The following is a 26,817-nucleotide window of genomic DNA, read 5'->3' on the forward strand; positions in this document are numbered from 1 at the left end:
TGCAAGGGACGTAAAATATATGCCAAAATCCTCCCTGCGGGGTGACCATTCGAAAGTCTGGTTGAGGCAACGCGTGAAACTTTGAGATGCTTATCAAAGAGGTGCCTAGGTGCTCCGGAAGGAGTTAGTGATCACTAGGGGGGATACTGGGATATGAGAACCACCCGACACAAAGCTGTTTTAGTGGAGTGACAGGGCGCCCTCGAGTTCAGCTAGCTCTGGGACTGATACAGGTAACCTGTCTCAGCGAGGGAGAGAACAAAGTCTAAGTGCTCTCTGGAGCAATGGAATTGTTAAGGCTGGCTGGATGGTAGTTGCCGGATGTGTTAACGGCGAGGCCTACACCAAGACCGAACTACCTATTACCTAGGGCACATATGTAGCCAACACTAAGTAGACAGGAGCCGAAGAAAGAAGAGCACCGATTTGAGCGCCATCTTCCCGATGGCCGCCATGCCTTTCTGACCATGTAGCACAACAACGCTCGGGTTAGGGCTGGTCTGACTGATTGATCAAACTAGATAGCCTGGAAATTTTACCGCGGGAATTGTCGTGGTGTGTTCTCAGTCTAGTGGAAATATCGCCAATGGAATTAGATAGGTGGCTAGATACCTGCCAACCACAAGCAGCCACATTCCGATTCTCCATGCCGCTTCTCTCGCTGAGATCGGGAACAGTCTAACGGAAGCAGAATAATGCCTACAAATGACCAATGCTTAAAGTCCAAAACCTGATGATCCATGCGCTGCAATCCACGACAATGCGGGTTCTAATAGTTAACCATGAGAATTACAAGCAGCGACCAGAGCGCCAAGCTGCTGCCGTCCATGCTTGCCAACCGAACGCCCCAAGACGTTGTGCTCGTTGGTTTCGTTGCTGCCGTTGTGGCCGTTGTGTCGTCCACATTGGGAGCGCACAGCTTCGGGTCTGCCGGTGGCGGTGAGGAGTCGACTGTGGTATTGAACAGCATTTCAACCCATTGAATGTCAAACCAGGCTTCTCCGCCGACCGGCATCTCTCCAACCCATGTCGAGTTCGCCCCCCACATGTCAAGGTAGAACCCGCTCGGCGGCTGAGGCGACGGGACTTGCAGGGTGGTCGTGTTCGTCTGGATTCCGTCGACGAAAAAGACGCTCCGCCCCGGCGTCCAGTCCAGTCGATGAATATGCCAGTCGGTCCATTGCCGGCCGCCCGGCATGCTCACATTGACCGTCGCCCCGGGAATGGGCGCCCAGTTGGGAGCACCGGTGGACGAAGGCTGGTTTGAGTAATGCACATAGTTGTGGGGATCCTCTGTGAACATCTCAATGTCCGACTCTTGGGTATCGTTGAGATACGTGAATATGCCGGCACACGCCCCGCGCGTGCCGTAGACGCGACCCATCACCCGAAGTGATGCATAGGAGATGTTGAAGTAGGTGATCTCGCCGCCTTCCTGGGTTTCCTCATTGATTCGAGCCGAGCTGAGCGTCAGGTATGTAGAGTAGTCGGACGAGTTGTCGGTACTATTTGCTGCAGGAATCCGTCAGTCTCGGAACAGACACACCCAGGGTACTGGGGCTTCATACTGATGGTAACACGCTGTGGAATAAAATCCACCGGAATAACTGGCCACCCGGGGCTCTTCCTGGGGTAATTACGGATGTACCAATCCTTCGTCCATGAGCTGTCCGCCACCGTCTTCGCATTTCCACTGAAAGACGACTGTGAGCCCGAGCTCGAGCTGTAGATATTGCGGAAGTCATAGAAGCGGTAGTTCAGAAATGTACTGCTGGCGGCCCCATTACTGGTGAACGCGGTGCAGCTACTGTCAATCGTGCTCTGCACTGGAAGGGTCAATGCAAGGACCCAAAGAATGAACGCCAACATTTTGGGCAGATTCAGATGAGTCTGCAAAAGAAAAACAAGTTGGCCACGACACCTTCCAGCCCTCCATGGCTCTGAGGCAGTCCCATCGATATATCGGGCATGGGCTATGGAGGGTCCCGGTCTAGCCCAAGGCTCGCACTAACCTGGCTGTTCTAGCCGAAGGCTTGGACTGCAGGGTACGTAATCACCAAGTTAGTTCAACCGACTGACTAAATTAGTGTCAAAGCGAGCTGAATTGGTATAGGCTAGTATGCAGAAGAGCGAATGAGAACTACCGGAATCATCAAAAGAAAGATTGATTTGATTGAAGAAGGAAGGAAAAACTAGAACGAACAGAAAAAGGCCTGGCTGAGCTGTCCCATGGCGGTGTAACGGAGTATCCGAGTGACAATACCAAAGTCGAGGTATTACCCGCTCAATACATGCAAACACATACTGTATGTAGAAAATGTGGGTTGGTAACGGACCAATCCCATGTCGCGGTAATAAACCCCTCCAGTTTCCCATGACAATCAGTTACCCTGCCAATCGGGGAGATGGCCACGCCCGCCACCATCTCGAGCTATCGACTAGGAATTCAGCTAACGCCGGCTTCACTTGCCATCCCATCACATCTTTCTCGTCTTTCTCAGTTCCGACAGGGGGGGCAAAGTGACCCCCAAGCTAGATGGCTGCAACCCAGGCTCATGAATCGCCTGTCAGCCCTACACCCCTGTCAGCCCTGCACCCCCTGTCCACCTTGGTGGAAATAGCCCCGGGAGACATTCAACGTTTTCTCGGTTTCCAGGGGCCCAAGCTGATCATGGTTCACCTCCCGACCCCATTCCGTTACTATACTGAGATTATACAACCACAATAGTACCTACAACAGAATTGACATCGGGATTCCGCTCTGTTATTGGCGATTTTGTTTTAGTTGTTAAGTAGTCTGTCCTACTCGTCGACTGCACACGGACAGTAGACTGGAAGAAGAAGAAGAAGAAGAAGAAGAAGAAGAAGAGAGAAACGTAGTTGCTATGGTATGCTATGGAATAAAATGGCTTTGCTGTAAAAGATGGTCTACAGTCATGGGTGCCCTCCAACGCTCTGCACGTCCAGATTCAGAAATTGACAGATGTCCCTGCAGCAATCGTCCAGCGTCTTCTTCGTTTTCCAGCCCAGTGCCTTCAAGGACTTGGTTGGGTCGGCGACGCATATCCCGACATCGCCATCTCGTCGGCCGGTCGCTCTCGTCGGAATGGTTCTTCCCGACACACGCTCCATCGAAGTGACAATCTCCTTTACCGAGTGGCCGGTCCCCGTGCCAAGATTGAAAGTCTTGAAGCCGCTGCCAAGCTCCTTCTGGGCCATTAGCGCAGCCACATGGCCGCGGGCGAGATCGCTGACATGGATGAAGTCGCGGATGGCAGTCCCATCTGCAGTGTCCCAGTCGGTGCCGTAAATGTTCAGCTGCGGCAGCTCGCCAGTCAGGGTCTTGACGACGATGGGCATCAGGTTGTTGGGTGTGTCCCGAGGGTCCTCGCCGAGATGGCCTGACTCGTCACAGCCGATGGGGTTGAAATATCGTAAGGCGATGACGGTCCATTCAGGGTCCGAGACCGCCAGGTCATGGAGGATGGCCTCGCACATCCACTTTGTCCGGCCATAGGGATTGGTGAGCCCGCTGCAGCCCCGATTGTCGCAGTACTCTTCAAGCAGGCGGCTCCCTTTGTTGGCGATCTCGCCGTAGACCGTGGCTGAGGAGGAGAAGACGAAGTTCTTTATGCCGAATCCGCCGAGCATGGCACAGAAGTCGATCATGCCGCCCACGTTGTTGGCATAGTACTCGAGTGGCTTTTGAAAGCTCTCGGCGACGGCCTTGTGTGCTGCGAAATGGATCACACCAGTGATCGTGGAAGTTGCAGGGCGAGCAGACGGAGATTGAAAGTCGGGCAGACCGCGGTATTTTGAAAGGATGGCTCTCATGGCGTGTTTATCCAGGTAGTCGGCCTCGTAAAAGTCCAGTAGTGGCCGATTGGCTTCTGAGGGATAGTGTCCCATGCGCAGGTGTTCGAGTTTGTCAAACACGCTTCGGAATGAATTGTTCAAGTTGTCGACGATGATGACATTGAAGCCTGCCTTCAGGAGCTCCCAGGAGGTATGGCTTCCAATATAGCCAAGACCGCCCACGACAAGGACGAAATGGTCGAAGATGGGCTCTCGTAGGGACTCTGGACCCTCACCATCCTCAAAAAGAAGAGACTTTGCTGTGTCGGGGGTGCTGGATCTTGTAATCGACCAAGAAGAAGTTGATCTTGAGAATGTAGCAGGACGACGAGCATCAGGGCTCGAAGCCCCGGAACTAAATGTCGAAGACATATTGAATATACATGAGACGGCAGGAAAGAACGCAGCGAACGGTGTGCTCACCGGCTGGGAAATTCAGAGCCAGCATCCTTTAATACTTGCCTGGTTCATCGTCGCCTGCGATTTCACTCTTCTAGAGACATAATGATCCCGTATCCAGCGCCACCACATGGAATAGACACCGGGCCTGGGCGTATCCGGCTTACGCCGCATGCCAGATCTGGGAGTCTGGACATTGTTCGATGTCCCGAGTCTCAAAAAAGCTTCGGTGTACAGTCTCCCTCTCCTTGCCCAGGGAGTCAAAACCCTCCAGCCAGGGCACGCAATAACATTTCTGTCTAACCGGAGTTACGGAGGGTCCATCTCTACCAATTGCCATCATGAGCCCTCGGCAAAAAAAGCGGTCCAGCCAGCTGAGCCCTTCTTCAATAGCCAAGTTAGCGCGTTCAGGGCAGAGACAGGTCCCAAAGGCTCTCTCGACTCACTGAGACAGTTCAGACATGGAAAGTCATCCGGCCTCGGCTCTCATTGGCCCAGCTCATGCTATGTAAAATCTCGCCTCTCGGAGCGTAATTTAGTGGAGAAACGTGGCACGCACAGCCCAAGAATATTTCAGATATTTTTCGAACCAATCCATTTTGGATTAGGCCCATTGGGCGTGTTTTCATCTGCGCTTGCATCTTTCCTGGCTGCCACCAATTGAGGCCGAGAGCGAATCCACGGGCTAGTCGTTTATTCGCGATCGGGGAGGTCTCATCCGTTAGCTCGTTGTTCCGGTCAGTAAATCCCGGGGGATATTACCGAGCAAACATCATTCTAATACGATACGTAACAAACCCGCGTAAAAAGACTAGGCTTTTTTAGCTGTCGGCAATGGAGGCATCGAGCTTTTTTCTACCTTATGGACTGATTGGATCTATGCACTCGAACTATACGGACGTCCACACTTCGGCGGCGCATTCCGCCCTAGCTAGCTCGGTCGCGCCCGCTCTTCCGAGCAGATTCTGACTCAGTGCGTGGCGCCGTGATGTCAAAACTCGGTGAAGTTAGAAAATTTTTTCGAGGTTGTTCTGGACCGCCAGGCACAATTCATTTGACACCGCTAAAGAAAACAATACCAAATCGAGATGGCTATCGAGTGCTGCTATTCCACATCATGTTGGTCTCGTCTTATTGAGGGTGTTCCCGAAATATTACTGTTTTGCTCTACGACACGCTGAAAGGCATCTCTCTTGCCGCGATAATAATCCAGGAATTATGTAGTCTCAAGCATCTCAAGTCTTACCAGGCCAGTAGTAGAGTCGCACGAGAAACCGTTCCAGAACAGTGCATCCGGAGTAAGGTAAGGGTTGTCTGTGAAGCAACCGTAAGTGACTTGTCTAGAAGAGTTCGCGGGATATTTTATTTTTCCCTAATGTGAACTGGACAAGTTAGGCGATACGCCGTCAGGAACAGAGATGAACTGCGTTGGCATTGGCAAGAGACCAAACGGATCGGACGCGAGAATTTCTAAAATTAACACTAGTCACGGCCGCGCCGAAAGACTTCATGTAGGTTTCACTAGTTCAGTAACCGTGCGTGCATTAAAGCATCGGCCTGCACCTCAGTTCGCTACCGGCATTCTTGGAAGAACTAAAATTTAGTCGCTCTGTATTGCTTATTTCACAAAATGAGGCAGTTTCAAGCGAATGCTCTTCAAGCGCTTCAGATGAGGATCTAGCCATGGTCAAATGTCCGGGTCTGGAGAGAAGCTAGCATGCATCGCCTCTAGCATCATATTTTTGCTTGCGGCTGAGGGGGCGTTGGGTACTACTTATTGCATTGTCTTCTTTTCAAATTCTCTCTGTCGTTACTTGCTTTTCTATGCTCTCGTAACGGGAGGGACGAGCCTTTTGCATTTTCTACATACGTTTGTCTTCAGGACTCGTCCATTCGCCCCATCAGTAGTTTATAATTTACCCCATTGCCCATACCCTATTGTTCTCTTCACACAGGGTCCTTGCCAAAAGGGCCACCTATGGGTAGAGTTTCAGCGGTCCTCTATCAGAAAGATTCAAGTACTGACAACCAATTCGCAGAGCCGAAGACGATGACGTCCAGAGAGACTGGTCAGGACTTGGTTGCTAGCGACGAGCACCGTGAGATTCCCTCGAAACATGACTTCGGACTGCATCTCGAACCATCGCCTGCCGAAAATCCTTTCGCAGATCCCATCAGCCCGACCCCAATTCACCGTTCCCCTCAACCAGCATGGCCTCTTCAACAACCACACTTTCAAAGCTCCTCATTGAGTGCCGGAGGTCATGACTCGAGGAGATTATTCGCCCCGGCCACTCCTCTATCAGGCCGCTCTTCTGCTAATACGAGCGTCGTAAGTCTCGCCGCGTCAGATGACAATGGACTGTCTTCAGGTAAGTGTCACCGTCAAGAAATCTTTTGGGAGAGATGAGCTGAGAATTCTCGAGCAGGCCTTCTGCGCAAAACGAGTAAGAGCCCCCACGGGTTCTTCCCCCGCATCAAAGACAAAATTTTCAGCCATGTTGACCCTAAGTCCATGATCCACCTGATGGACTTTCGCCCGTGGTTCTGGCCCATAACCCCCAAGAAATATTTCGTTCTTTTCTTAATCGCGTGTGCCATCGCGGCAATCGTGGTTTCCGAAGTATTTTTCCACTGGATTGAGAAGTCTCTGGCCATTACCAGAAGCACCATGCTGCCAGTCCTGATCATTTCTGTCTGCGCGGAGCCAGTCATTATCATGATCATCCTTCCGGTGGCGAAGATCCCCGACATTCCCAAAGCAGATATCGATATGATCATGAACAGGGAAAGCGATGACGTCGAAGTTTTAGGACGAAGAATGCCGGAAGGTCCATTTGAGACTGCGTTGGTCATCCCGTGCCACGACACTGATGAGGCTGCAATGCGAACCACTCTCGAGTCCGCCTTTCTCAGCTTCCGGCCCCAAGACATCTTTATTGTGGACAACGGTAGGAGCAAATATCCCAAGCACCCGACGTGCAACTTCCGCGAATATATCCGGAAAATTCATCCCGACATTGTATACATTTGGTCGCCGATTGGAAGCAAGAATGTCGCACAGTTCGTTGGCGCTCTGGCGGCCAAAGACTACAAGTACATCATGACCGTGGACGACGACGTCTGTATCCCCAAAAACTTCCGCCCTCCCACGGAGATGATCGACGACAAGTTCAAGGCCGTTGCATATCCACTGAAGGCAATGGATGCGAATTGCAACGTCCCCCTGTTTCTGGTGGCCTGGCAGGATGTGGAGTACCGTCTGTCCGGTCTCTCCAAATTGGCAGAGGATCGACTTTGTGGGGTGCAGTATCCCCACGGGGCGGGGTGGTACGCACATATAGACCAACTGATGCAAGCTGTCCACTCAATTGACTGACTCGTCATATAGGTTTGTAGAGCGAGAGTCCTTCATCACCCTCCTGGAGTACCATCACCCGATGGACTTCATCGCGGAGGACTGCAACGCTGGCCTAGGCTTGAGTAAAATGGGGAAGGGAATCCACATCGACGCGCGATCATTTCTCGCAACTGAAGTGCCGACCACCTTCTTTGGACCCGGCTTGAATTGGTGGAAACAGCGGCAAAAGTCATGGGAAATGGGCCGTCATGGCCGCACGTTTGCCTTCATTCAGCAGTTGCTCTTCGGACTCCCCATCAAACGTACTCTTCAAGCTATTGTCTGGTACAAGACAACCTACCTCTACTTGATTTGCACCAACATTATCGACTGGCTCCGGGTCGCCATCTTCGTGGCTTTCGGAAATACAGGCACCTGGTGGCGAAATGCTATTCTCCTCATGCTATTCTCTGCCATACCTCCCTCATTTACAAATACATCAAATGTCGTCGGCGGCCCGATCTGGCGCCGCGCTTCTGGGCCGCCCTCACCTATCCTTTCTACAAACAGCTCTATTCCCTCGTGTCTCTCTTCGGGGCCATCCGCTGCGTCGGGTATTATTTTGGTGGCCACGTACGTCCGCTCAACATCCAACAGATGCTGAAAGCGAAGGACGAGAAGTGCTTCTGGCTCGACCCCCGTTTCGAAACAAACCCTGCGTTCCTGGCCGACGAGGCGGAAGCCCAAGAGACCAAACCGTCGGAAGAGCCAAAACAGTCCCTCTCATGCGAGAACCCTGACGGGAACGCAGTGGATATCAGGAACTCGGTTCTGGAGCCGCTGCCTGCCACTTTTCAAGTTCCTGGTTCACATGATCTCCCGCCACCTACCAGATCCTCGTTCAGATCCAGTCCTAGACTGTCTTCAAGTGGCAGCAGTATGCATCGAAGTCAGAGCGCGACGTCGAGTGATGTGGATAACCCCGACATCCCTTACCCAGCCTTGGCGAAGTCGCTTGCGAGACCTGTCCTTACGCGAGTAGAATCGCCGCAACTTGCAATCCCTGTCTCCGATCAGGCTGTTCCCGATACCAAATCGGGAGTAACCAAACAATGATTTCAGCAATTGACGCAACCCTGGTGGAGTAAATATACAGTAGACGTGGCTCAAGGGCCCCCCCCCTCATCGACGGAGGTACCCTCTAACTGGCGAATGAGCTGGCTTATTTGACTCCTGCAGTCATGGTTTGGCAGGAAGATGTCAGCAGGTTTTATGTTACGAGCGGAGGGACATCTGTCAAGGAAAGTGGAGCCGTACATACTTGATGGTAAGCGCGAACATACCCCTGAGACCTAATGCAGATCTTGGGAAAGATGGGGAGATGGGCTGATCTGACAGATAAGGCATATCTCCGTTCATTATGTATACAGATTGATTTTCTCTCGATGCCACGAAGTGCGGTTTAAAGGTGGGTAAGGATAAGGTATTCGATTGTATTTAACTGGTGTCCCACTAGACGGAGAATACAGGATCTTTTTCGCGGGAAACGGCATTGAAGATTGGGTACATGGGTATAGAAATATGAGGCATCTAATGCGGCGGACCTAACCCGTGGATTATCTACACAAGCTTCAAGTAATGGCCATGAAATACGTTTTCGATTTTTGAGATATTTTTGCGGGGACCCTTGATTCTCCTGGACCTTTGGCCATCAGCCTGCTCAATACTGCGTACAGAGACCACCAGAAGCACGGCTTGTCTTATAAATACCTCGTAGAGGTTCGATCCTTCCAGCATTTTCCATCTAAAGATCATTACAGGTTATGCCAGCGAACAAAGTTCAGTCTGCCTCGTGCACAGATCCTAGAAGGGAAAAGCCTCGGCCTTTGGCGTGAAGGTCTCGGCGATTAACATCAACACAGAGCCTGTTCCTCGCCCGAATGCAGTATTTACTTCATCAAAAGGTTTCTAGTCACCCGGTGGAATTCTGCAACGAAATGATGATCTTGTTGTGTCCTGCTAATCATGAATTGTTAGGGCACTGGTCAACCTGACGCTCATACTGTCTAAGGCCTGAACCTCGTGGTTCCGTGGCTCGGGAGTTCGGTGCGGGGCTTGACGGTCGGCACAATTGCGGCTAAAGATTGTAACTTTGGACTCGTTAAAGTTTCGACCAGTCGCGGTTTGTTCTGGCTCCCCGTGTAGAATAATTTCCGGAGAAATTGTAATCCAGGGGTGTCCTGAACAATGTCGACCCCGCGGTCTGAGAGCTGACATCCACTAAAATCGGGCAATATTTCTCGCCTAGGCTCGAAACATGCAGCGTTCTTGCCGAAGACCGCCAAGGACAACATTGAAATGACCTAGCAGGCACAGGCGAAGGAATCACTATTTGCTTGTTGAACCCACCTGAAAAAACAATGAGCGGGGGATACAGGTATAGACTGATCAATCATTTTCAAACAGATCAACCAACGCCCATCAAGCATTCAATAAGTGCAGTCCGCGCAGCGAATAGGAAAGGCTTTTTGAAGTGGCTACACTCTCGTTGCTGGTGTTGAGGACAACATTGTTAGAGCCCTATCGCATTTTGCGATATTTCGATTCGCCATGACTTGGAGCATATTCGTAGTAAGAGAAGAGCACCACTATGGGCTCAGTGGACTATCACATTCAATTCAGGCACATGATGAGATCGAGGCAAGAAATTCTTTTTCTGGAAATGTTTGACTTGAGGACTGGAGACAGGTTCCATGTGGGCCGCCGACTTGTGAGAAGATCTAGATTGAACCTGAGTACGACAGGCTAGATTCGATCAATTAGTTTTACCTCCTGATCTGTTCGTAAAGTAATCAATGTCGACCGATATGAACTTGAGCAATGGCGAATGTTCAGTTTAAATCACGCTACTAACTTCCATGGCTGGCATCAACGCATTCTGCGTAGCCCATACATGACCCGTTCTCTCATTCACAAGCCCGCAACCCAACAAGCCTTCAGCACGCCCAATGATTTCATGAGATCAAGAATTGAGTACTCGCATGAAGTTCAAGTGGTTATTAGTGGATCTCCTTGAGAGCGGCAGCGTCTGAAACAATTTCGGAAGTTGTTGGAGCGGAACGGCGTAACCTCGAAATTGGAGAATTTTCGAGCCGGAATTCTCTTTTCGAACAATATATCAAGTTCAGTATGTGTGTGCCCCTTGAGCTCGGGCAACCGGAAGAATGACCACACCAAGCAGATAAGACAGAAAGGTGCCCAGATGAAACCTCTCTTGCCCTTGAGATCCCAGCCAGTAGAATTAAGGATGGGGGAATTCAGGAGGTTGGCGCAAATACTAGCAATAGTGTAGCAGTTCCGGGCGAGCACTGCGCTCTTGATTCGAAGACGAATAGATGGAATCTCGGAGATAAGGCAGTACGTTACTTGTCCAACAGTGAGATCATAGGTGAAGACGAAGACAAGAAGGAGAGCAGCTGATCCGTAGCTAAGACCCGAACTTGCGTGGCTTGGAATACCCAAGAAACCAATTAACATCAGCAACATGAACATGATGCCGAGACCGGTGACGAACAGCTTCCGGCGACCAACGTGCTGCATAATAAACCAAGAGCAAATTGTACCACACCAGCCGATAGCGTTGACGCCGAGACCGAAATCGAAAGCCTGGGTGTTGGTGAAGCTGATCTGGTGGAGGAAGTAGACAATGTTTCCACCGTACCAGATACCGCAGAAGCCTTGACACATCCAAGCACAGCAGACAATTTCAGTACGCCACGATCAACTTCCTTCAGACAATCCCAGTATGAGACTCCTTGCCGGGGGTCAGTTGTTCGTGGGTATTGGTGAATATCATCAGCGCTGCAGCGTCTTCGGCGTCGTACTTCAAGTTTCCAGAGCTGGATAGCTGACTGAGTGACTTTTTCGCTTCTTCGACTTTGCCGTTACGAACCAACCACCAGGAAAATTCAGGTTCAAAGAGAACGCCAACGATGGTTGGCACAGGCCATCTCCACTGAACAGCATAAGAAATACGCCATCCCCATTCATCAGTGCGACCCAAGAGACCTCGCAGCACTCCGGTCTAGATTAAATTTCTAATGACCCAGCACAAGTTCATATAGGTGGTCAAATACGGACGCAGGACAACGGGGCTAATCTCGGCGGCATAGGTCGTGGTCAAACTCTGGAAACCACCCAAGGAATGCCGCAGAGGACCTCGCCAGCAAACAACATCCCAATGTTCTTGGCAAAAAACATCAGGAAAAGAAAGCCGGCCTGAAAGACCAAAGCACCAACCATAATCTTCTGGTACCCTCATCGATCGGCAATGAGACTAGCGACAAGTAGACCCAGGATCTGACCCAGATTCGTTCCAGTGCATGAGAATCTGAGCGACGCCATTTGCACAGCAAGAGTAGCGTGCGGAAAGCGAGTCAGGCGGGTTCTTGTGTTCCCGAGGCTTAGAAAAGGTCACAAGGGGCGGAAGACGTTGTGTAACGCGGCGAGCGAACCTCGATTTTGCGAACCCAACCACACACGACGCTGGAGAGTGAGAAGCGATCTCAGCGAAGATGTAAATCTTCAATCCATTTCTCGCAACGTGTGGTGCCTTAGACATTTGTAACCGGGCGTCGCCGTGAGTCGCTCCTTTTCTTGGTAACCTCATTAAGATTCAGATCAGCCAGTAATGAATATGTATACTGAATCAAGATGAGTTTTGGAAAAGTCAGGCGGTATAAGTGGGTAATCTTCGAGACTTGGTTCTGTAGTGTGGCGCGCGTTCTTGATCGCATGCAACGCTGTCTCCGACCCATGATTCTTTAGAGAGCCCGGGCATTCGGCACTAGAGATATAATTTGTGGCTTAGACATTCTAGTATCGATCCCCGCATTTTATCGCATTCTAGAGATCTGGTGTGGGTTCCATAGATTTGAAGATCACTGCTGATCTTCACCAGAAGGCATATAAGTCCCGGCAATTGTCTATTTTGAAAAATGAAAGGGTAGCAGCAGACACAAGAAATTTGAAGCTATAAATTTGAATGAACACTTGTCAAGAATGCATGCTTCGCATTTATTGTTGCTGGGATTTTACATCCTGTTATTCGGTTCCGCCGCTGTAATCAATCAGCGCTCAGTCGTACAGGGCTGTCTCTGCAGTCCAGCACTTGCCCTAGCGGCACCAAATTTTGCGGTGGAGGAGCCTGCTGCCCTAGTGGACTTTATTGCTTCGCTGCTCAGACGAATGAAGTAGCATCATGTTGCACTTCGAGTAAGACTTATTCCAAATTCTTTTTTTTTCTTTCTCTCTCCCTTCCTTTGGAAGAATACTGACACCGGCCCAGATTCAGTGTGTGTCGGTGCCATTGAAGGTGGACCAAAATTTGCCGATTCGAGTTGGTCCCTCTGGCAAGGGCTCCAAGGAAATTATTTCTGCTGTCAAGTTGGCTCCGTGGGCATTTACAGGTCCAGTGGGAAAGTTGCTGGTACTTGTGTTGCCTCAAGCCAAGCTGGCACAGCAACCACTGCCCGGCTGGTGAGTTGAGCAAAAAGCAAAAAATTCCTTATTTTGGGGAAACGAAAAAGGGATAAGAAGGGATTGGTATTGACATTAATAATAGATGTCCAGCGGCACTGGAACTCTAGTGACTACTACTGCTGGTACAACCACATCAACAAAATCGACAACTGCTACTACATCGACAATGTCGACCGCTACCACCACGAGTGCAGCGAAACCTACTGGCGCCAAGGGTGTCTTTGCGCACTATATGGTACTTGATTTTCTGTCTCTTCGTTTTTACCTCTTACCATTCTAACGTAGGACAGGTCGGCTCTATGACATCAGCCGAAGCTGTGACGGACGTGCAGGATGCGATGAATGCTGGATTCGATGGGTTCGCTCTCAACACCCACACCATCAGCTCTTCTGACACATGGAACACAAATGCACTGAAGTACCTATTTGATGCTGCCGCAGGCACCAACTTCAAGCTATTTATCTCATTTGACATGAGTTGGGGCCTAGATGTTACACAGCTTGCGGCGTTCCTAGCACCTTATGCGACTCAAAATGCCTATCACAAGGTAAATGGTCAAGCTTTTGTTAGCACCTATACAGGAGGCACGATCTCAAACTCCGCATGGCAAACCGGGTTTGTCCAGCCTCTTACCTCGACCTACGGCATTTCTCCATACTTTGTACCTGATTTTGATGACTTCCCCGGGTATCCGACCGGAATTTTCCGTTCGTACCCTATATTAAGCGGAGTCTTTAGTTGGGAGTCTGCGTGGCCTTCACCGCGTACCACGCCGGCCAATGTCAGTGGCAGCGTGGACGCGGCTGCTTTGCAGCAAGCGCACGCCGCAGGCAAGACCTACATGATGCGTGAGCCTTTCCAACGTCATGATCGATGAAATAAATGCAGCTCTAATCTCTGACCCTAGCTCTTTCATCTTTCCAGTTCAAGTACCTCGGCAGTGGCCAGGACTGGTATCGCATTGGTGAGGTCAATCTACCTCAGCGCATGGGACAGATCTTGCAGCTACAGCCCGACTTCGTCGAAGTCATAACCTGGAATGATGCCGGAGAGAGTCACTACGTTGATAACTTCTGGCAAGAGCAGATTGCAGGGTCTACCATCGGTGACTATGCCGATGGGTTCGACCACAAGGGATGGTTGCAGATCATTACGCCTTTCATCAAAGCATACAAGGCAGGCGCGACAAGCTTGTCACAGATCATTCCTCCCAGCAACAAACCCGTCGGATCTTTGTGGTATAGAACCCTCTTGACTAGCGCCAGCTGCTCTTCTTCGATCGCCAATTCTCAATCCGCGCGCGATGTGGTCAACTTCGCTGTGATACTACCTTCGACCGGCTTCACAATCATGGTATATAGCAACAGCAAATTGATCGGCAGCTTCGTTGGTCAAAAGGGATTGAACTACAATAGCGTTCTTGGCCTTTCCCCAGGGGGCGGACAGATGCTGCATGTTGTCGACAGCTCTAATAACATTGTCGCCTCGGCCACTGGGACGAAGAATGTCTTGACTGAAAGCACTAACGTGACTTGCAACTGGAATTACGAGGTTGTTGGGCTGACCTGAGCTAAATTTTTTTGACCTGGTGGATTGAGCATGACGGCATTTGCGCAAAGAAGCTATCAGGTTAAATTGAAAATATTGAGCATTAGAGTCAATGATATTCACTCAACCCCAATTGTTATGCTTTCATTGCTGAGCAAATTTCAGCCGGTTGACCGCTAGTGAACCAAAATACATAAAACAGCCGCTTCTATTGATACTCAGCTTCGCCGCTTGGCTTTTTACCATTCCCAGCATCAATTTGCTACAATTGCTTCACTGTAATTTAGTATTTCTGTACTGAGGTCAAAAATTCGCTGTTAATCTACTCCGGCCGAAACAACACACACTTAAAGATGTAATTTCACGGTTGTTTTACATGCCTCTCGGGGCAATGCGTCTACTCACTAGTATTTAAAGTCCATCAACTCAACCTTTTTAAACGTCGCCGTCAGTGACTGGCTTGGACCTAAGGTTTCAGGGAAGGCTCATTGGAGATTGCCGACTCTATCCCAACTTTCCACAGGCTCTGTAGGTACATGAAGGGCAAACTATGGTATCTCCTCACATGTTCAACTCCAAATGAAGAGACCTCGAGAATTTTGTTCAGAAACGAAAAGCTGATTGGCGGCTTCACTTTCCACAATCGAATGTGGTATTTGGTTCGAGTCATGGCCCATCCGGCTGCTAATGGGATCTGGGAAGGGTCGGCAAATGGGGTCGGCAAACTGGGAAACATCAATGTTGCGGGCTACGAGAATGAAGATTCTGTACTTCATTCTGGCTATGATGCTAGTCACGGGCCCGAAGAGGGAAGTGGTGGTAGTCCACAAGATTTTTGTGGTGGCGGCTACGGATGGGGTTCAGGGAATCCTCCCAGTGGCAGCGGTTATCTGCCGACCGTCACTGTCAATGACTGGTAATTCAAAGATACCTAGAATTTTGTATTCTATGCTTGTACTGGTACAGCACGACCAGTGCGCCTACCACCACCGTGACCGTCACTATTGACGCTAGCGGCATGGGCTCTGCGACTGTCACGGATTCCCAGACAGCATGCATTGCGACCGTTACCGAAGAGGGCAATGACTGTTTTGAAACGGATACTATCACCAACACTATCACCAATACCGTGACAGAAAACATTGCCATCACTAGCACCGACTGCGTCGTCACTGAACTCACCACGATCACCAAACTATCACCACTGCCGGCCCCACCGCGACTTCCACCGTGACCCCAGGCGTGTCCACTGTGACAGCAGCCGGCTCTACTGCAACCGACACCGTAAGAGACAGTCAGTCAAACGTCCACTCGATCACCCATAACGAGATCATCACCTAGACTCAGACCACCACCGAAACCATCACTGAGCCAATGACCACAACCGGCATTGGAGACAACTGCACTCCCACCGCCATAACCAGGCTGACTTCCCATTCGGATCATCGCCGACCATTGATACGCCAGATGCCTTGATTTGCAACCGCTTGAGAAGTCCATGTGATGCGCCCCAGGCAACCCTTGACCGATGTGCGGAGGCGATGGATGCTGTTGCGAACCTGACTGGACAGGAAGCCGCGGATGTGTGGAACTCTATGATGACTTGATTTACTTCATTATTTTCCCCCAAAAAAACTTGTTAGAGCTAGACTTCGATGATTAATAATTAATATGCTTAGGAGTCTCGGATCATGTTAGCCATAAATATAGCACCCTTGAGATCTATTCGTTTTTGCCTTTTTTGCAGTCTCTAGGCTACGAGATAACTGTTAGTCTTAGTCTCCTCATATTGTTTGTTTACCGCAAAAAATACCTCGATGGTCCGCTAACGCTGATGTAATCAATCAATCGCCATCGGTTGCAGTAGTCACGTTGCAGGATTTGAGTAATTGGATGCACCCTCCTCATGTAGTCAATTGTTGGAAGATCCAGCATTCTGGGTTTCAATCTCACGATGATGCTTTTTACGGACAAAAGAAAAACCCTCCTGATTCCCCATGGCTATTTATGATCGATTGTTTTGACGTCTTCGCGCGGAGTTGGGTGGCGCACGGGTGAGAAATGATGGAGTCAGCCTAGCGTTGTGCGAACGGGGGCCTACTGGACCGCTGGCAGGGACATGACGCATGGGTAAACGGAATGCGAAAGGGGCCACTGGACCCTGGTGTTTCAGAGCAATTACGGGCGGTGCATAAACTTGGAATCAAGCTCAGTGACGGACCTCTGCGAACCCACTTGTGCCGGGTGACGTCGTGGCTGATTCCATGTTTAACCCGTGCCCTGACTTGCCCGGGGCTATAATATTCACGATCGCTCGATTGTAGATGACCGGACTTTCTCTTTCTAGCTGTCGTGTCAATCGCTGCCTTACCACTATCGGACATTCTCTAGTTGATTTGGTACTGGAGCCGCGCGATCTTGTTTATTTGACAGGTGGATTCATCCCAGGACCCTAGCTTGTACCCCCGTCCACTTGGCGTAATGAAGACGACTTCACTTGCACATCAGCTTCTCGTGGAGGCATGCCTTCTTTCAATTGCCTTGGCCTCCCCCGCTCCCACTGCCTTCGTCAATGACAATGTCGCACCGCCCAATCCTGCCATTACACCTTCCCCCGTCGAGCGCAATCCTTCTCCCGTCGTCGGCCGGGATATTTTGAGCGACATTGATTCTGATGTCGGAACCATCCTTTCGGGCCTTGGGTCCAACCTACCCTTGTGGGTCGCATCCGGTGTTCCCAACTTCTTCCAGGGATTCCCGACCGGAGATGCTGTTGTGAGCTCCCTAGGCATACAAAGCTCGGACTTGGCAGCACTGCCAACCAACGTGCTGAATATCGACCCATATGCCAACTGGACCAGCTCCGGTTGGAACGTGCGCTTCCATGGCAACGTTTATAAGCAACCTAATACCTCGGTCAAAGACTTGAACAAGCTTGCCAATGTCTTCCTCGGCAATACGAGCATCTCGGATCTTCCTGAATCCCAACAGGTTCAGGCTCGTAACCTGACTGCGGAGATCTTTGTAGTCCAGCAGGCGGAAGTTGCTGTGAACACGATCCATCTCGAGCCGGCGCCTAGTCAAGGAGCCAGCGGCCAGCCCGGCGGCGGCGGATCATCAAACACCACGGGGGGCACGCAAGACCTGACCCTGCCTTACAACACCACAGTCGAGGGCGATTTCGACACCTTTGTGCCTATCAAGAGCAACGGCCTTACTCCGGGAAATGAAACCATGGCAGTCCAGAGACTCAACACTTATGTTGAGGGGGCAACTATCGGAAATAGTACCGCCTATCTTGTGCCTCCGACCGGCCTGACCATCATCTCTGACATTGACGATATTCTACGCGTCACCAAGATCTACGAGCCGGAGCAAGGTCTGCTCAATTCTTTCGCTCGCCCGTTCCGGGCTTGGGAGAATATGCCAGACATCTACCGTAACTGGTCTACCAGCCTTCCTAACATGCATTTCCACTACCTGGTGAGTTGCCATATCCCTGGACTTCCTATTTCATCTTCGGAATCTAACTTCCATGTCAGACAACTACCCCAGAGCAAGTCACCCGAAACTACATGCAGTTCATCTATACCAACTACCCTGGTGGTTCCTTCGACACCCGTCCCCTGAACTTTAGCGACGTATCAGCCACCTTGTCCATCCGCAAATTCTTGTTGCAGAAGATCTTCGAAACCTTCCCCCAGCGCAAGTTCATCTTGATCGCCGACACCAGCAATAGCGATGTCATGCGCGACTACCCGGAAATGGCAACCGAATTCCCCGGTCAGGTCCAGTGTATTTTCCTTCGCAATACCTCCGCCACCGACCCAGGCGACAAGTTCCCGTACGACACTTCTGGGTTCAAGAACCTGAACCAGACGCAATACATGTTCTTCCTGAACCCGGATGACCTCACCAACTTGGATATTGCCAATGGACATTGCTACAATCAGTCCATTGCCCAGAACTTGACATTTGGATACCAGGGGCTGCCTGGTAAACTTGGATCCACATCAGCATTCAACGGGTCGGCAAACCACACTGCCAAAGGAGCTGCAAGTGGGCTGATGACGAAGGAGTCCTCTGGCGCACAAAGCCTTTTGGCTCTGGTCGCAGCATTGACTACAGCCACTTTCATGTTCCTGTAAAAAGCATATATGCAGATATGAGTAATGTTATTAACGCACATGCAGTATAGTCAACTGACTGCTGTCAATATCAATACTAGTTCAATTTTTGATCATCCGTCTTTTGAAGAGTGATCTCCGTCATCATTCTTCTTTGTTATACTCTATAAAGCACTGGAGTGAAATCCCCTTGGACGTAGCCCGACTCGTGGATCTCGCACAATCCCTGGACAATCTGTTTCGCCCATACCTCTGGTCTTTCGAAGGATATTTCCCCACGCTGCTCGTACAAGATTTTCCTCTCGGCATGATTCTGGAGCTGAAAGATGGTCCCCGCGCACTCATTTCTATGCCTAAAGTCCATAAAGGCCTCGTGATTACCAGAGATCCGCTGCTCACACCGTCGTCTTTGAAGGAACTCATAACTAGTGTCCGAGTTCATTTAACAACACTCAAAGGGTTTTAGCTGAGCGAGAATGGAGGCTGCTCCATCGCCCAAGGGAGATAAGGAAATAAGCATCCAACTCATTCGTTTGGGGGACCATTTCAAAGGCAGCTCTTTTCTAAAGTTCAGAAATGCCCTGGACTAGAAGCGCCTGCCATCATCATTGGCCATCAGCAAGCTAGGAACGAATAATCCTAGCTAGGATGAGGCCCTTGCTAAGTTAGGCGCAGCATGCCAAACACTAGGCCGGAATGGACGCTTTTCTAGCTGTCCCTCTCTGTACATTCAAAACGAAAATTTGATCGAAACAACTTATTAATGAGAATCATATGAGCATCTTCCTATCTCTAATTTGCCAAGAGGACATGCTTGTACTATTGTTGGTCATCATAACAGAAATATTAATCAACGCTGGCCTGATCATGTATTATCAATCCCTTTCAATCAAAGACTTCACTTTCCACCCGACAACAAGCTCTTGGCACCGCCCAGACCTTCGGCGACATAGCTCTGAGCAGACTCAGCGCCTTGAGCCAAACCTGATCCCACATTGCTGACACTCTTCTTGCCAGTATCGAGGTAACTCTCTGCAGGTCCCGTATGAGATCCGTTCTCATCTTTTCCGTTTCTCTCGGCTCTGTTGATTCCCTCCTTTGAGGCAAACTGCCCGACTGGCGCGAACAATCCCTTGTCGCCGACCTGGTTTCCGACGGTGTTGGACACATCGTCTTGAATTTGATCGACTTGATCTATTCCAGTGACTTTCGTTTTGTTAAGGGTATCTATGTACCCAATGTCAGCTTGGAACGAGAGATTCTCAAGGCGCCTACGACCACTCACCTTTCGTCGCGTAGGAAGCTTTGTTATCGCCTTTCCCGAACCATCGGAGATATTGATCCTCAATCCATGGCATCCACTTCTCATATTGATCATTGTAGGTTTCTTTCGTCCACTCTGAGTAGGTCTGCTTCTTTTGGGCGTCTTTGCCCGTAAGCTTATCAGGGTTGGTTGAATTGTTCATTGCGCGAATGTTGGTGATTCTCAATGGTAGTGCCGGATAAAGGCTTTGTATAGCTAGTGCTTGATTCTCGACTCTGGAAAGCCTTGTAGTCTTGGTTGATGTCAAGGACTCTTTATGGGATCCATCTAGTCCGATGACGTCAACGGCTGTATCTCGGTCATATTCCAATCTATTTTGAACCAACATTGGAGTGTCAGGACATCACTGGTCGAACCTCTTCGATTGAAGGCACAATATCACAGGCACAATGACGTGGTCTCTGGGTAGTCAAGCCACGAGAGAGACTTATATTAATTTTTGTCCATGGGTGGCCACATGGTCCCACTTAACCACCCAGACAAGATCCGTGCCCGGCTATCGTGCAGTGACCAAATCGGGCAGAGCTTCGATCTAACCTCACCCAATTTTTTTTCGACAGCTAAGACACCGGTGTTGAATGTCAAGATTAGCTTGCATGACTCGCTATGTCACTGCTAGGTGTGCAGTCTCAGTTTTTAGAACGAAGAGGAATCTGTTTCTTACTTTCAAGTCGAAGAACATACAAGATGTGGTCGGTGAAATTACGTCGAAGATCTTGTGTCATCAGCCACAGATTGTGGAGTTCATCTGGGTTGTCATCCATGTCTAAACCTCGAGCATGATTGAAGACCTGGAAGGACTTCGTCAGCCGAGGTGGGGCGTACCAGGGGTGAGTAGCGTCGGTTGGACGAACGAAATCCACCGTGCAGGGGGTCTGACACCTGCACAATTCTCCCGCCATAAACGGTTTTCAAAGGGACATGGATATTTGAGAGACAATGGGTCTCCACAATCTGGGCACAAACATCAAGTCACTTACAGCTTTACGGGCTACTGGGGCAGTTTCTAGGATATTTAGACGACCTTTGCGGGCACGGTGAGGATGAGGAATTCACATGGGGGCTGGCGCCTAGCAGAGACCGGGGGCGACTTGGCAAAAGAAAAACCACGGATGAGCTTGAGACCTCAAGAAGCAAAACTTATACAAGGGGATGAACCTCGAAAATTCTTTTTTCTGTCTGCTTGCCCCTTTCTAGGTCAATAGCTCCTCCGTAGACGTAATGGAATACCTCGTCGATCTAGTAACGTGCCGTCAATTGACTAAATCTGGTTTCACAGCTTTAGTATACAGACACATCTAGTCGGTGCTGGCTAAAGACGGGCTTTCTCGGGATATACTACCCCACAAAGGTCGAACTCAGCCTTACACTTCTTATCCAGCCATGCTTGGTACCTCATTATGGTGACAGGCCGCTATGATCCATCTTTGAACCATGGCTGGGACGTTATGTGGTTTCTCTTGGACTTTGGAATGATTGGATTTTTCACTGTTACTTTCCTTTGTTTCAAGACCAAGTGTGTATGGCCGGGCCGTTCAAATTTGAACCTTGGGGGATTGAAGGCAGAAATGTATACCTGTGAAGCTCTTCGTCTGCCTCGCCAGGAAGAGAAAGTGGGCATGTTTTTGAATACGTTATTTCCCTCGGCTGAAAGTTTTCAACGCTTTTGCCCAACCAACTAAAGCGCAAAATGTATCTTTCATTGATGTGTACCTTCTTGGTTCCTCTTCCAGCCAGCCCTTGTGGTCAAATTGCATGAACATCTCAATGGAAGTCAGTCCACCAAGGAGCATTGATCCGACCAGGCCTGCTTTTGGAGTTACTCGCGTTCACAAAACGATCACAACAAAGGGGCAGAGAAAAGGACTTATATTGTAGACTCATGATTTGTGAAGGTAGAATTGGAGCTGCTAGGCTTAATTCAGACGCCTCCACCGATTGCCCTGTTCCCATAGAATAAAGTTTCCCTCGCTTGTGAGGACATTCCAGCGGGTAAAATGGCAGTCAAGATTGGCTTGACCACAGTGATAAACGTGTGGAAGACAAAAAACATACAACAGCAGGGATTCGCTGGTGGTCACCCACCCAACTACTAACCTGCCGGCGTGTGGCTTAAGTACGGCTGAGCGGACGGGAAGCCCTGTTCTCCACACCCTATGGTCGTATGTGCTGGGAGAGACCCAAAGATGTGTTATATCATAACACTCGCATAGATAGTGCCCGCCGCCTGGGTGTTGACTGGGGTGAGCGCCATTTTGACAGTCCAATTAAAGAGGCTGTTTCTCCCAAAAAAAAAAGCACGACGACATTACGATCACAGAATCAAATTTTATGACAGCAGCGTAGAGTGAGGGAGGCGTTCAGTCGTTGACTCTTCTTCTAGGGATAATGTCGAGATCTCAGAATATATTAGCTGGATACGATAACTGGGGAAGATAGGATAAAGCATTTAAGAGATTCTTAACTTTTTTCTAGGAGACAGAAATAACCCTCTTTAGCTTAACTTCGACTTAACCAATTTCCCTTTCTCTGATATTTACCCTAATCGATACACTACGCGATATTGCTACGGTGTGTCGCCTAGCGAAGTAAGGCCTAGGTATATTCTCGATCCCTATTTAGAAAGCGATTAGAGGTCTTTATGATTAAGAAATTGCTATCTAGATATAAGAGCTTTATAGTTTAGCTATAATTAAGCCTGATGTACGAAAATCCTTAACTAGGTTACATATATTAAGTTTAATAAGAGTAATCGAGTACTTTTAGTATTATATAAGCTACCTACTAATAGAAGTAATATGCTAGATATCTAGAGAATCTAGTATTATATCTCTTAAGCTCTGTAAGGAGTTAACTACGCTGTCTCTTTGATATAGGCAAATAAATTTTACTATAATTCGTTTATATTTATTAGATTAGAGTCCGATAGCTTAGAAGTATTGTCCTAACCGCTCATAGAACTAAACCTTATTTCTTTTTAGCTAATTCTTAAACCTATTAAAGAGCTAAAAAAGGTAATAAACCTGGCTTCTGAATTCTCCGATTCTAAAAAGCTTTTATCTGTATCCACAAAAGTCCTAGGTCTTATCTAGTCGAAAGTTCCTGATATCTCCGTTATTTAGTGGTACCTCTCCCACTATGCGCTAATAGCTTAATTTCCCTGCCTTAGCCTTCTTTTATACTGCTTAGTGTATATCGGACCTCTTCAATTTTTTTTTCTTTGAATTTTTCCGCACGGTAAAAATAAGGTTAATGGGTCTTCAAATGCAGAATATCTATCGCTTGTTGGTAGCAGAACTTGCCAATCTCACTTGTCTGGATAACATGACCCGAAATGCTTCTCTTGTCATCATGTCCCGTGAAAGCTCGACGATCAATCCAAAATCTGGATTTTGCCTCCCCCTTGTACTAGGTCTTTCAGTTCCTTGTAGTTTACCTGCCGGCTTGAGGCCCATTCATGAAGAGGCTCCCATTTCCGGCATGTATACGTAGTCTCCATGTCCAAGAAAAGCGCTGATGTTGCCTGATCTTGGATGGTACCCATCTGGGTGTGGGATGAATTGTTCAGCCTCTTCTCGTGCCAAAGCATCGGAGTTAGATCGGCTTGGCATTGGATGCTATGCCTCAAATAGTTTATGCAATGCCCTGTGTGCGCCATTGTGTAAGACTCTCCGTGCTCTTTTGCGAAATTGGTCTGGTTATATTAAGACAGGTACAGAAACTGTCTCAACCGGTTCTGTGCCATTAGAGGTTAGGTCATGCTCTGAATAGCTCCAATAAAAACGAAAAACCCACAAGGCAATGAAGCTGATGATTGAATTGCACACTTTCTCCCAGATAAATAGTCAGTGAATTGAACACGATTGACTTGGCCAAAGTCAGGAGGATGAGGGCCGAGCGACTTACCCAGTAAAGAACTTGCCGTCTTGTGGCCATGAAAACGTATCTTCTGCAAACTTGCCGATTTCAGTTGTGTCTAGATTGACATTCAACCCTGTAGTGTTTTATCAGCAGCGGTACATCATTCAAAAGGACACTCTGTGCCTAAATGTAAGTTACCGTAAATAAGGCGTATCCATGCATCGTCCACCTCTTGACTTGGCGTCCCGACATAAAGATGATCATCACTGCCTTTCATCTGTCGCTTTTCGAATTCAATGAGTTTTCGGGCCACGACTATCTTACGGAGCTTGTTAACAACCTTTCTCAGATGACATACGGAAAAAGGTTACCGACGTAATTCAGTGTCGAAACCAGGCAAGCGATCCCTACTATATTCACGTATAAGTAGAACTCCTGATAGAAGACCGAAAACGCCCGCCAGAATCCATGGAGCAGCTTGCTTCCAACGTGATGAAGGCTTCTGCGAATTCGCCGGCAAGTCGTCGGCCTTTTAGTATTGACCAAGCAAGTGTTCCGCGTCGCCGTCGGGGGTGCTCGTCATCTTTGAATGTTCTAGGAGACCAGGTAAGAGGCTATTCTGTGCCGACAGAAAGTCCAAACTTGAACGATCTCGAGATGTATGGGGGCGGAAGGTTCGCTTAAAGACTAACTAACATCCATTTTTTACGTACTCCCATCCCACTAAACGAATCATAGCAATCAATATTTGTCTCCACCCGTTAGCACAATCATCCATTTGAGAGATCTACGCACTTGGATGTAACTCAGTTCTCGCCCCCATCTTTTTATTAACCCTTCTGACATCATCGATACTTTTTTCAGAGATATTTTTGGCAGCCCTCAACTCATAATAGTCAAGTATACCGAGGCTAGATCTTCGACCACGGAGGCTAAAACTTTCAGAAAATCGCAAGTATTACTCTGCGGCCTAGAGGTGAAACTACGCTTCTGCAAAACACCCAGAATTTTATTCTAGAATTCTCGCGATGTCGCTCTTGTTCATACATACATTTCTACCCAGATTAGTCTAATGACTCTTGATAATTCATAAATCTTCATCCGATATCAAAGTCCGTATTTCGAGAATCAGATGGGAAATTATACGAATATAGAGACCATGGACGCCTGAAAATATTGAAAAGAAAACAGGATCCTAGGTGGAATTCCTGGGTTCCCGTTAACAGGCTTTGGAGACTATGGCCGCCTGAAAATGTTGAAAAAAAGTGGATCTTAGTTGGAAAACCTGGGCGCCAACTACAGGCTCTGCCTTATGCCCCGGTGGACTCTGGGTTTGGCCCCCAACTGGGGGCCACGACAGCCGTCCACATAAAGCCATACATTTATACAGTCTGCTGGTGATCAACATCTGTATAGTGGACATAATACCATTATTATCTACGGAAACATCGGATGTAACTTCTCGATGTGACTTCTCGCACTGAGTTCTCTTGAAGGATTCCCAGGCCTCGGTCGTTCACCTAATCCTTGACTAGGTAAGCCGCCTAATACTGGTCCTTTCTGAGATTGTCTCCCTTTGGGGCTGCTAACCAACAAAGACAGTGTCTCAATTGCCCCTCTGTTGTTATGAGAGGAATTCAACAGATGCCTCTGGGTTGAGAAATCACCTCCCTCCGGATAAGATATAAATACTATTGCTCCTTCCCCCGACCTTGACCTTGACAGAACTTTCGATCACATCGTACACATTCCAAATCCAACATCTTCGAGTTGTCGACACTGACTTGTTTTTATCCGGGATTGCAAACCTTTGCGACAAGATGAAGATCGTTACTAGTTTCTTGCTTCTCACAACTGCCGGTGTTCTGAATGCTCAGGTGGTGTCACCTCCTGGCCCAACAGACACTATTTGTACCTCCCAAATCACCGATCCATGTGGTGGGGATGGACAGCCAGCATGCTGTTACACTAAGTATTCCAAGAACGGCCTAAGCTGTTTGAATGGGAACCTTGTAATCAACATGCAGCTTCCTGACCCGCAAAATGACTGCGGAGAATGGGAAGGTTATCAGAGGGACGAAAGCTGTTCATGCCCAGCAGATTGCACCACAGGTGATATTGATGGGAGAGGACAGTGTGTCTAAGGATAAAGCTGAATTGAAAGGTATCGTATTAGATGTTCTCTAGATACTCATTTTGCTGATGTGCTAATCTTTTCTTGGGAGTTATTAGAGAACCTCTGCGCGACGCCATCATGAAACTGCTCAGCAGAGGGTCAAGGCACACCGTCAACTGTCGAGTCCTTAGGGAAGATTAGGAGACCGTCGACAGCTGCAATCAGATTTGTCTAATTTCAGTTCTATTATGTGGGGTGTTCTGAGAAGGAATTGAGATTACTATTAACGGTCACCAAGGCCTGCTAGTAGAAGTGGAGAATCGAGTCTATAGATAGAGGTCAACAATGATCAAAGTGATGCTATTGACGAAACGCGACGTTTCGATGCTGATACGATACACGATGCGACGGAGACAATGGACAGTGAAAACGAGATAGAATGCCTGCCCATGTTTATCCATATCCACTGCCGATTCTGAGTGCTCTATTGATCTGTAGTATGCTATGGTGACGATACGACGCATCGTTTGCCTACATAACGAGGGGATTCGAGCCCATCTTGTTACACAGCGGCAATATTATCAACTTGTCTGGCTAGAAGTAAACACCGTTTCAACCCTTGCCGCGATTGCCATTGTAGGCTGAGCAATGTTAGATAGTTCAGTTGCCAGTGGTTCAAGTGTGTTGTGACATAGAGCGAATGGG

At 48.9% G+C, this 26,817-nt stretch overlaps 9 protein-coding genes across 9 annotated transcripts; 4 read left to right on the forward strand and 5 right to left on the reverse strand.

Annotated features, from left to right (window-relative positions):
* Positions 1-769: 769 nt before the first annotated feature.
* N7477_000924 (glycoside hydrolase family 16 protein) lies at positions 770-1,869 on the reverse strand (the record flags this gene model as incomplete). The annotated part of the gene is made up of 2 exons (XM_056962587.1): positions 770-1,512; positions 1,569-1,869. 2 exons carry the CDS (start codon positions 1,867-1,869, stop codon positions 770-772), a joined length of 1,044 nt encoding a protein of 347 aa, XP_056827590.1.
* A 1,065-nt stretch (positions 1,870-2,934) lies between these two features.
* N7477_000925 (NAD-dependent epimerase/dehydratase family protein) lies at positions 2,935-4,227 on the reverse strand (the record flags this gene model as incomplete). The annotated part of the gene is made up of 1 exon (XM_056962588.1): positions 2,935-4,227. The coding sequence occupies one exon, from the start codon at positions 4,225-4,227 to the stop codon at positions 2,935-2,937; it is 1,293 nt and encodes a 430-aa protein (XP_056827591.1).
* A 2,698-nt stretch (positions 4,228-6,925) lies between these two features.
* On the forward strand, positions 6,926-8,258 carry N7477_000926 (glycosyltransferase family 2 protein; the record flags this gene model as incomplete). The annotated part of the gene is made up of 2 exons (XM_056962589.1): positions 6,926-7,584; positions 7,646-8,258. The coding sequence occupies 2 exons, from the start codon at positions 6,926-6,928 to the stop codon at positions 8,256-8,258; spliced, it is 1,272 nt and encodes a 423-aa protein (XP_056827592.1).
* Positions 8,259-10,642: 2,384 nt separating this feature from the next.
* Positions 10,643-11,341, reverse strand: N7477_000927 (uncharacterized protein; the record flags this gene model as incomplete). Its single annotated transcript, XM_056962590.1, has 1 exon — positions 10,643-11,341. The coding sequence occupies one exon, from the start codon at positions 11,339-11,341 to the stop codon at positions 10,643-10,645; it is 699 nt and encodes a 232-aa protein (XP_056827593.1).
* Positions 11,342-13,301: 1,960 nt separating this feature from the next.
* Positions 13,302-14,705, forward strand: N7477_000928 (glycoside hydrolase family 71 protein; the record flags this gene model as incomplete). Its single annotated transcript, XM_056962591.1, has 3 exons — positions 13,302-13,370; positions 13,426-13,984; positions 14,044-14,705. The coding sequence occupies 3 exons, from the start codon at positions 13,302-13,304 to the stop codon at positions 14,703-14,705; spliced, it is 1,290 nt and encodes a 429-aa protein (XP_056827594.1).
* Positions 14,706-15,331: 626 nt separating this feature from the next.
* On the forward strand, positions 15,332-15,918 carry N7477_000929 (uncharacterized protein; the record flags this gene model as incomplete). The annotated part of the gene is made up of 2 exons (XM_056962592.1): positions 15,332-15,600; positions 15,651-15,918. 2 exons carry the CDS (start codon positions 15,332-15,334, stop codon positions 15,916-15,918), a joined length of 537 nt encoding a protein of 178 aa, XP_056827595.1.
* Positions 15,919-17,165: 1,247 nt separating this feature from the next.
* Positions 17,166-18,832, forward strand: N7477_000930 (phosphatidate phosphatase App1 family protein; the record flags this gene model as incomplete). The annotated part of the gene is made up of 2 exons (XM_056962593.1): positions 17,166-18,167; positions 18,227-18,832. 2 exons carry the CDS (start codon positions 17,166-17,168, stop codon positions 18,830-18,832), a joined length of 1,608 nt encoding a protein of 535 aa, XP_056827596.1.
* Positions 18,833-19,709: 877 nt separating this feature from the next.
* N7477_000931 (uncharacterized protein) lies at positions 19,710-20,277 on the reverse strand (the record flags this gene model as incomplete). Its single annotated transcript, XM_056962594.1, has 2 exons — positions 19,710-20,038; positions 20,097-20,277. 2 exons carry the CDS (start codon positions 20,275-20,277, stop codon positions 19,710-19,712), a joined length of 510 nt encoding a protein of 169 aa, XP_056827597.1.
* Positions 20,278-23,508: 3,231 nt separating this feature from the next.
* On the reverse strand, positions 23,509-24,569 carry N7477_000932 (uncharacterized protein; the record flags this gene model as incomplete). The annotated part of the gene is made up of 5 exons (XM_056962595.1): positions 23,509-23,829; positions 23,931-23,961; positions 24,042-24,129; positions 24,195-24,336; positions 24,372-24,569. Coding segments are annotated over 5 exons (780 nt in total), but the record flags the coding sequence as incomplete, so codon positions are not given.
* Between the last annotated feature and the right edge of the window lie 2,248 nt (positions 24,570-26,817).

This window comes from Penicillium maclennaniae (assembly GCF_028827695.1).
Source record: "Penicillium maclennaniae strain IBT 15551 chromosome Unknown utg000001l:1.0-3280838.0:1.0-3283122.0, whole genome shotgun sequence".
NCBI lineage: Eukaryota > Fungi > Ascomycota > Eurotiomycetes > Eurotiales > Aspergillaceae > Penicillium > Penicillium maclennaniae.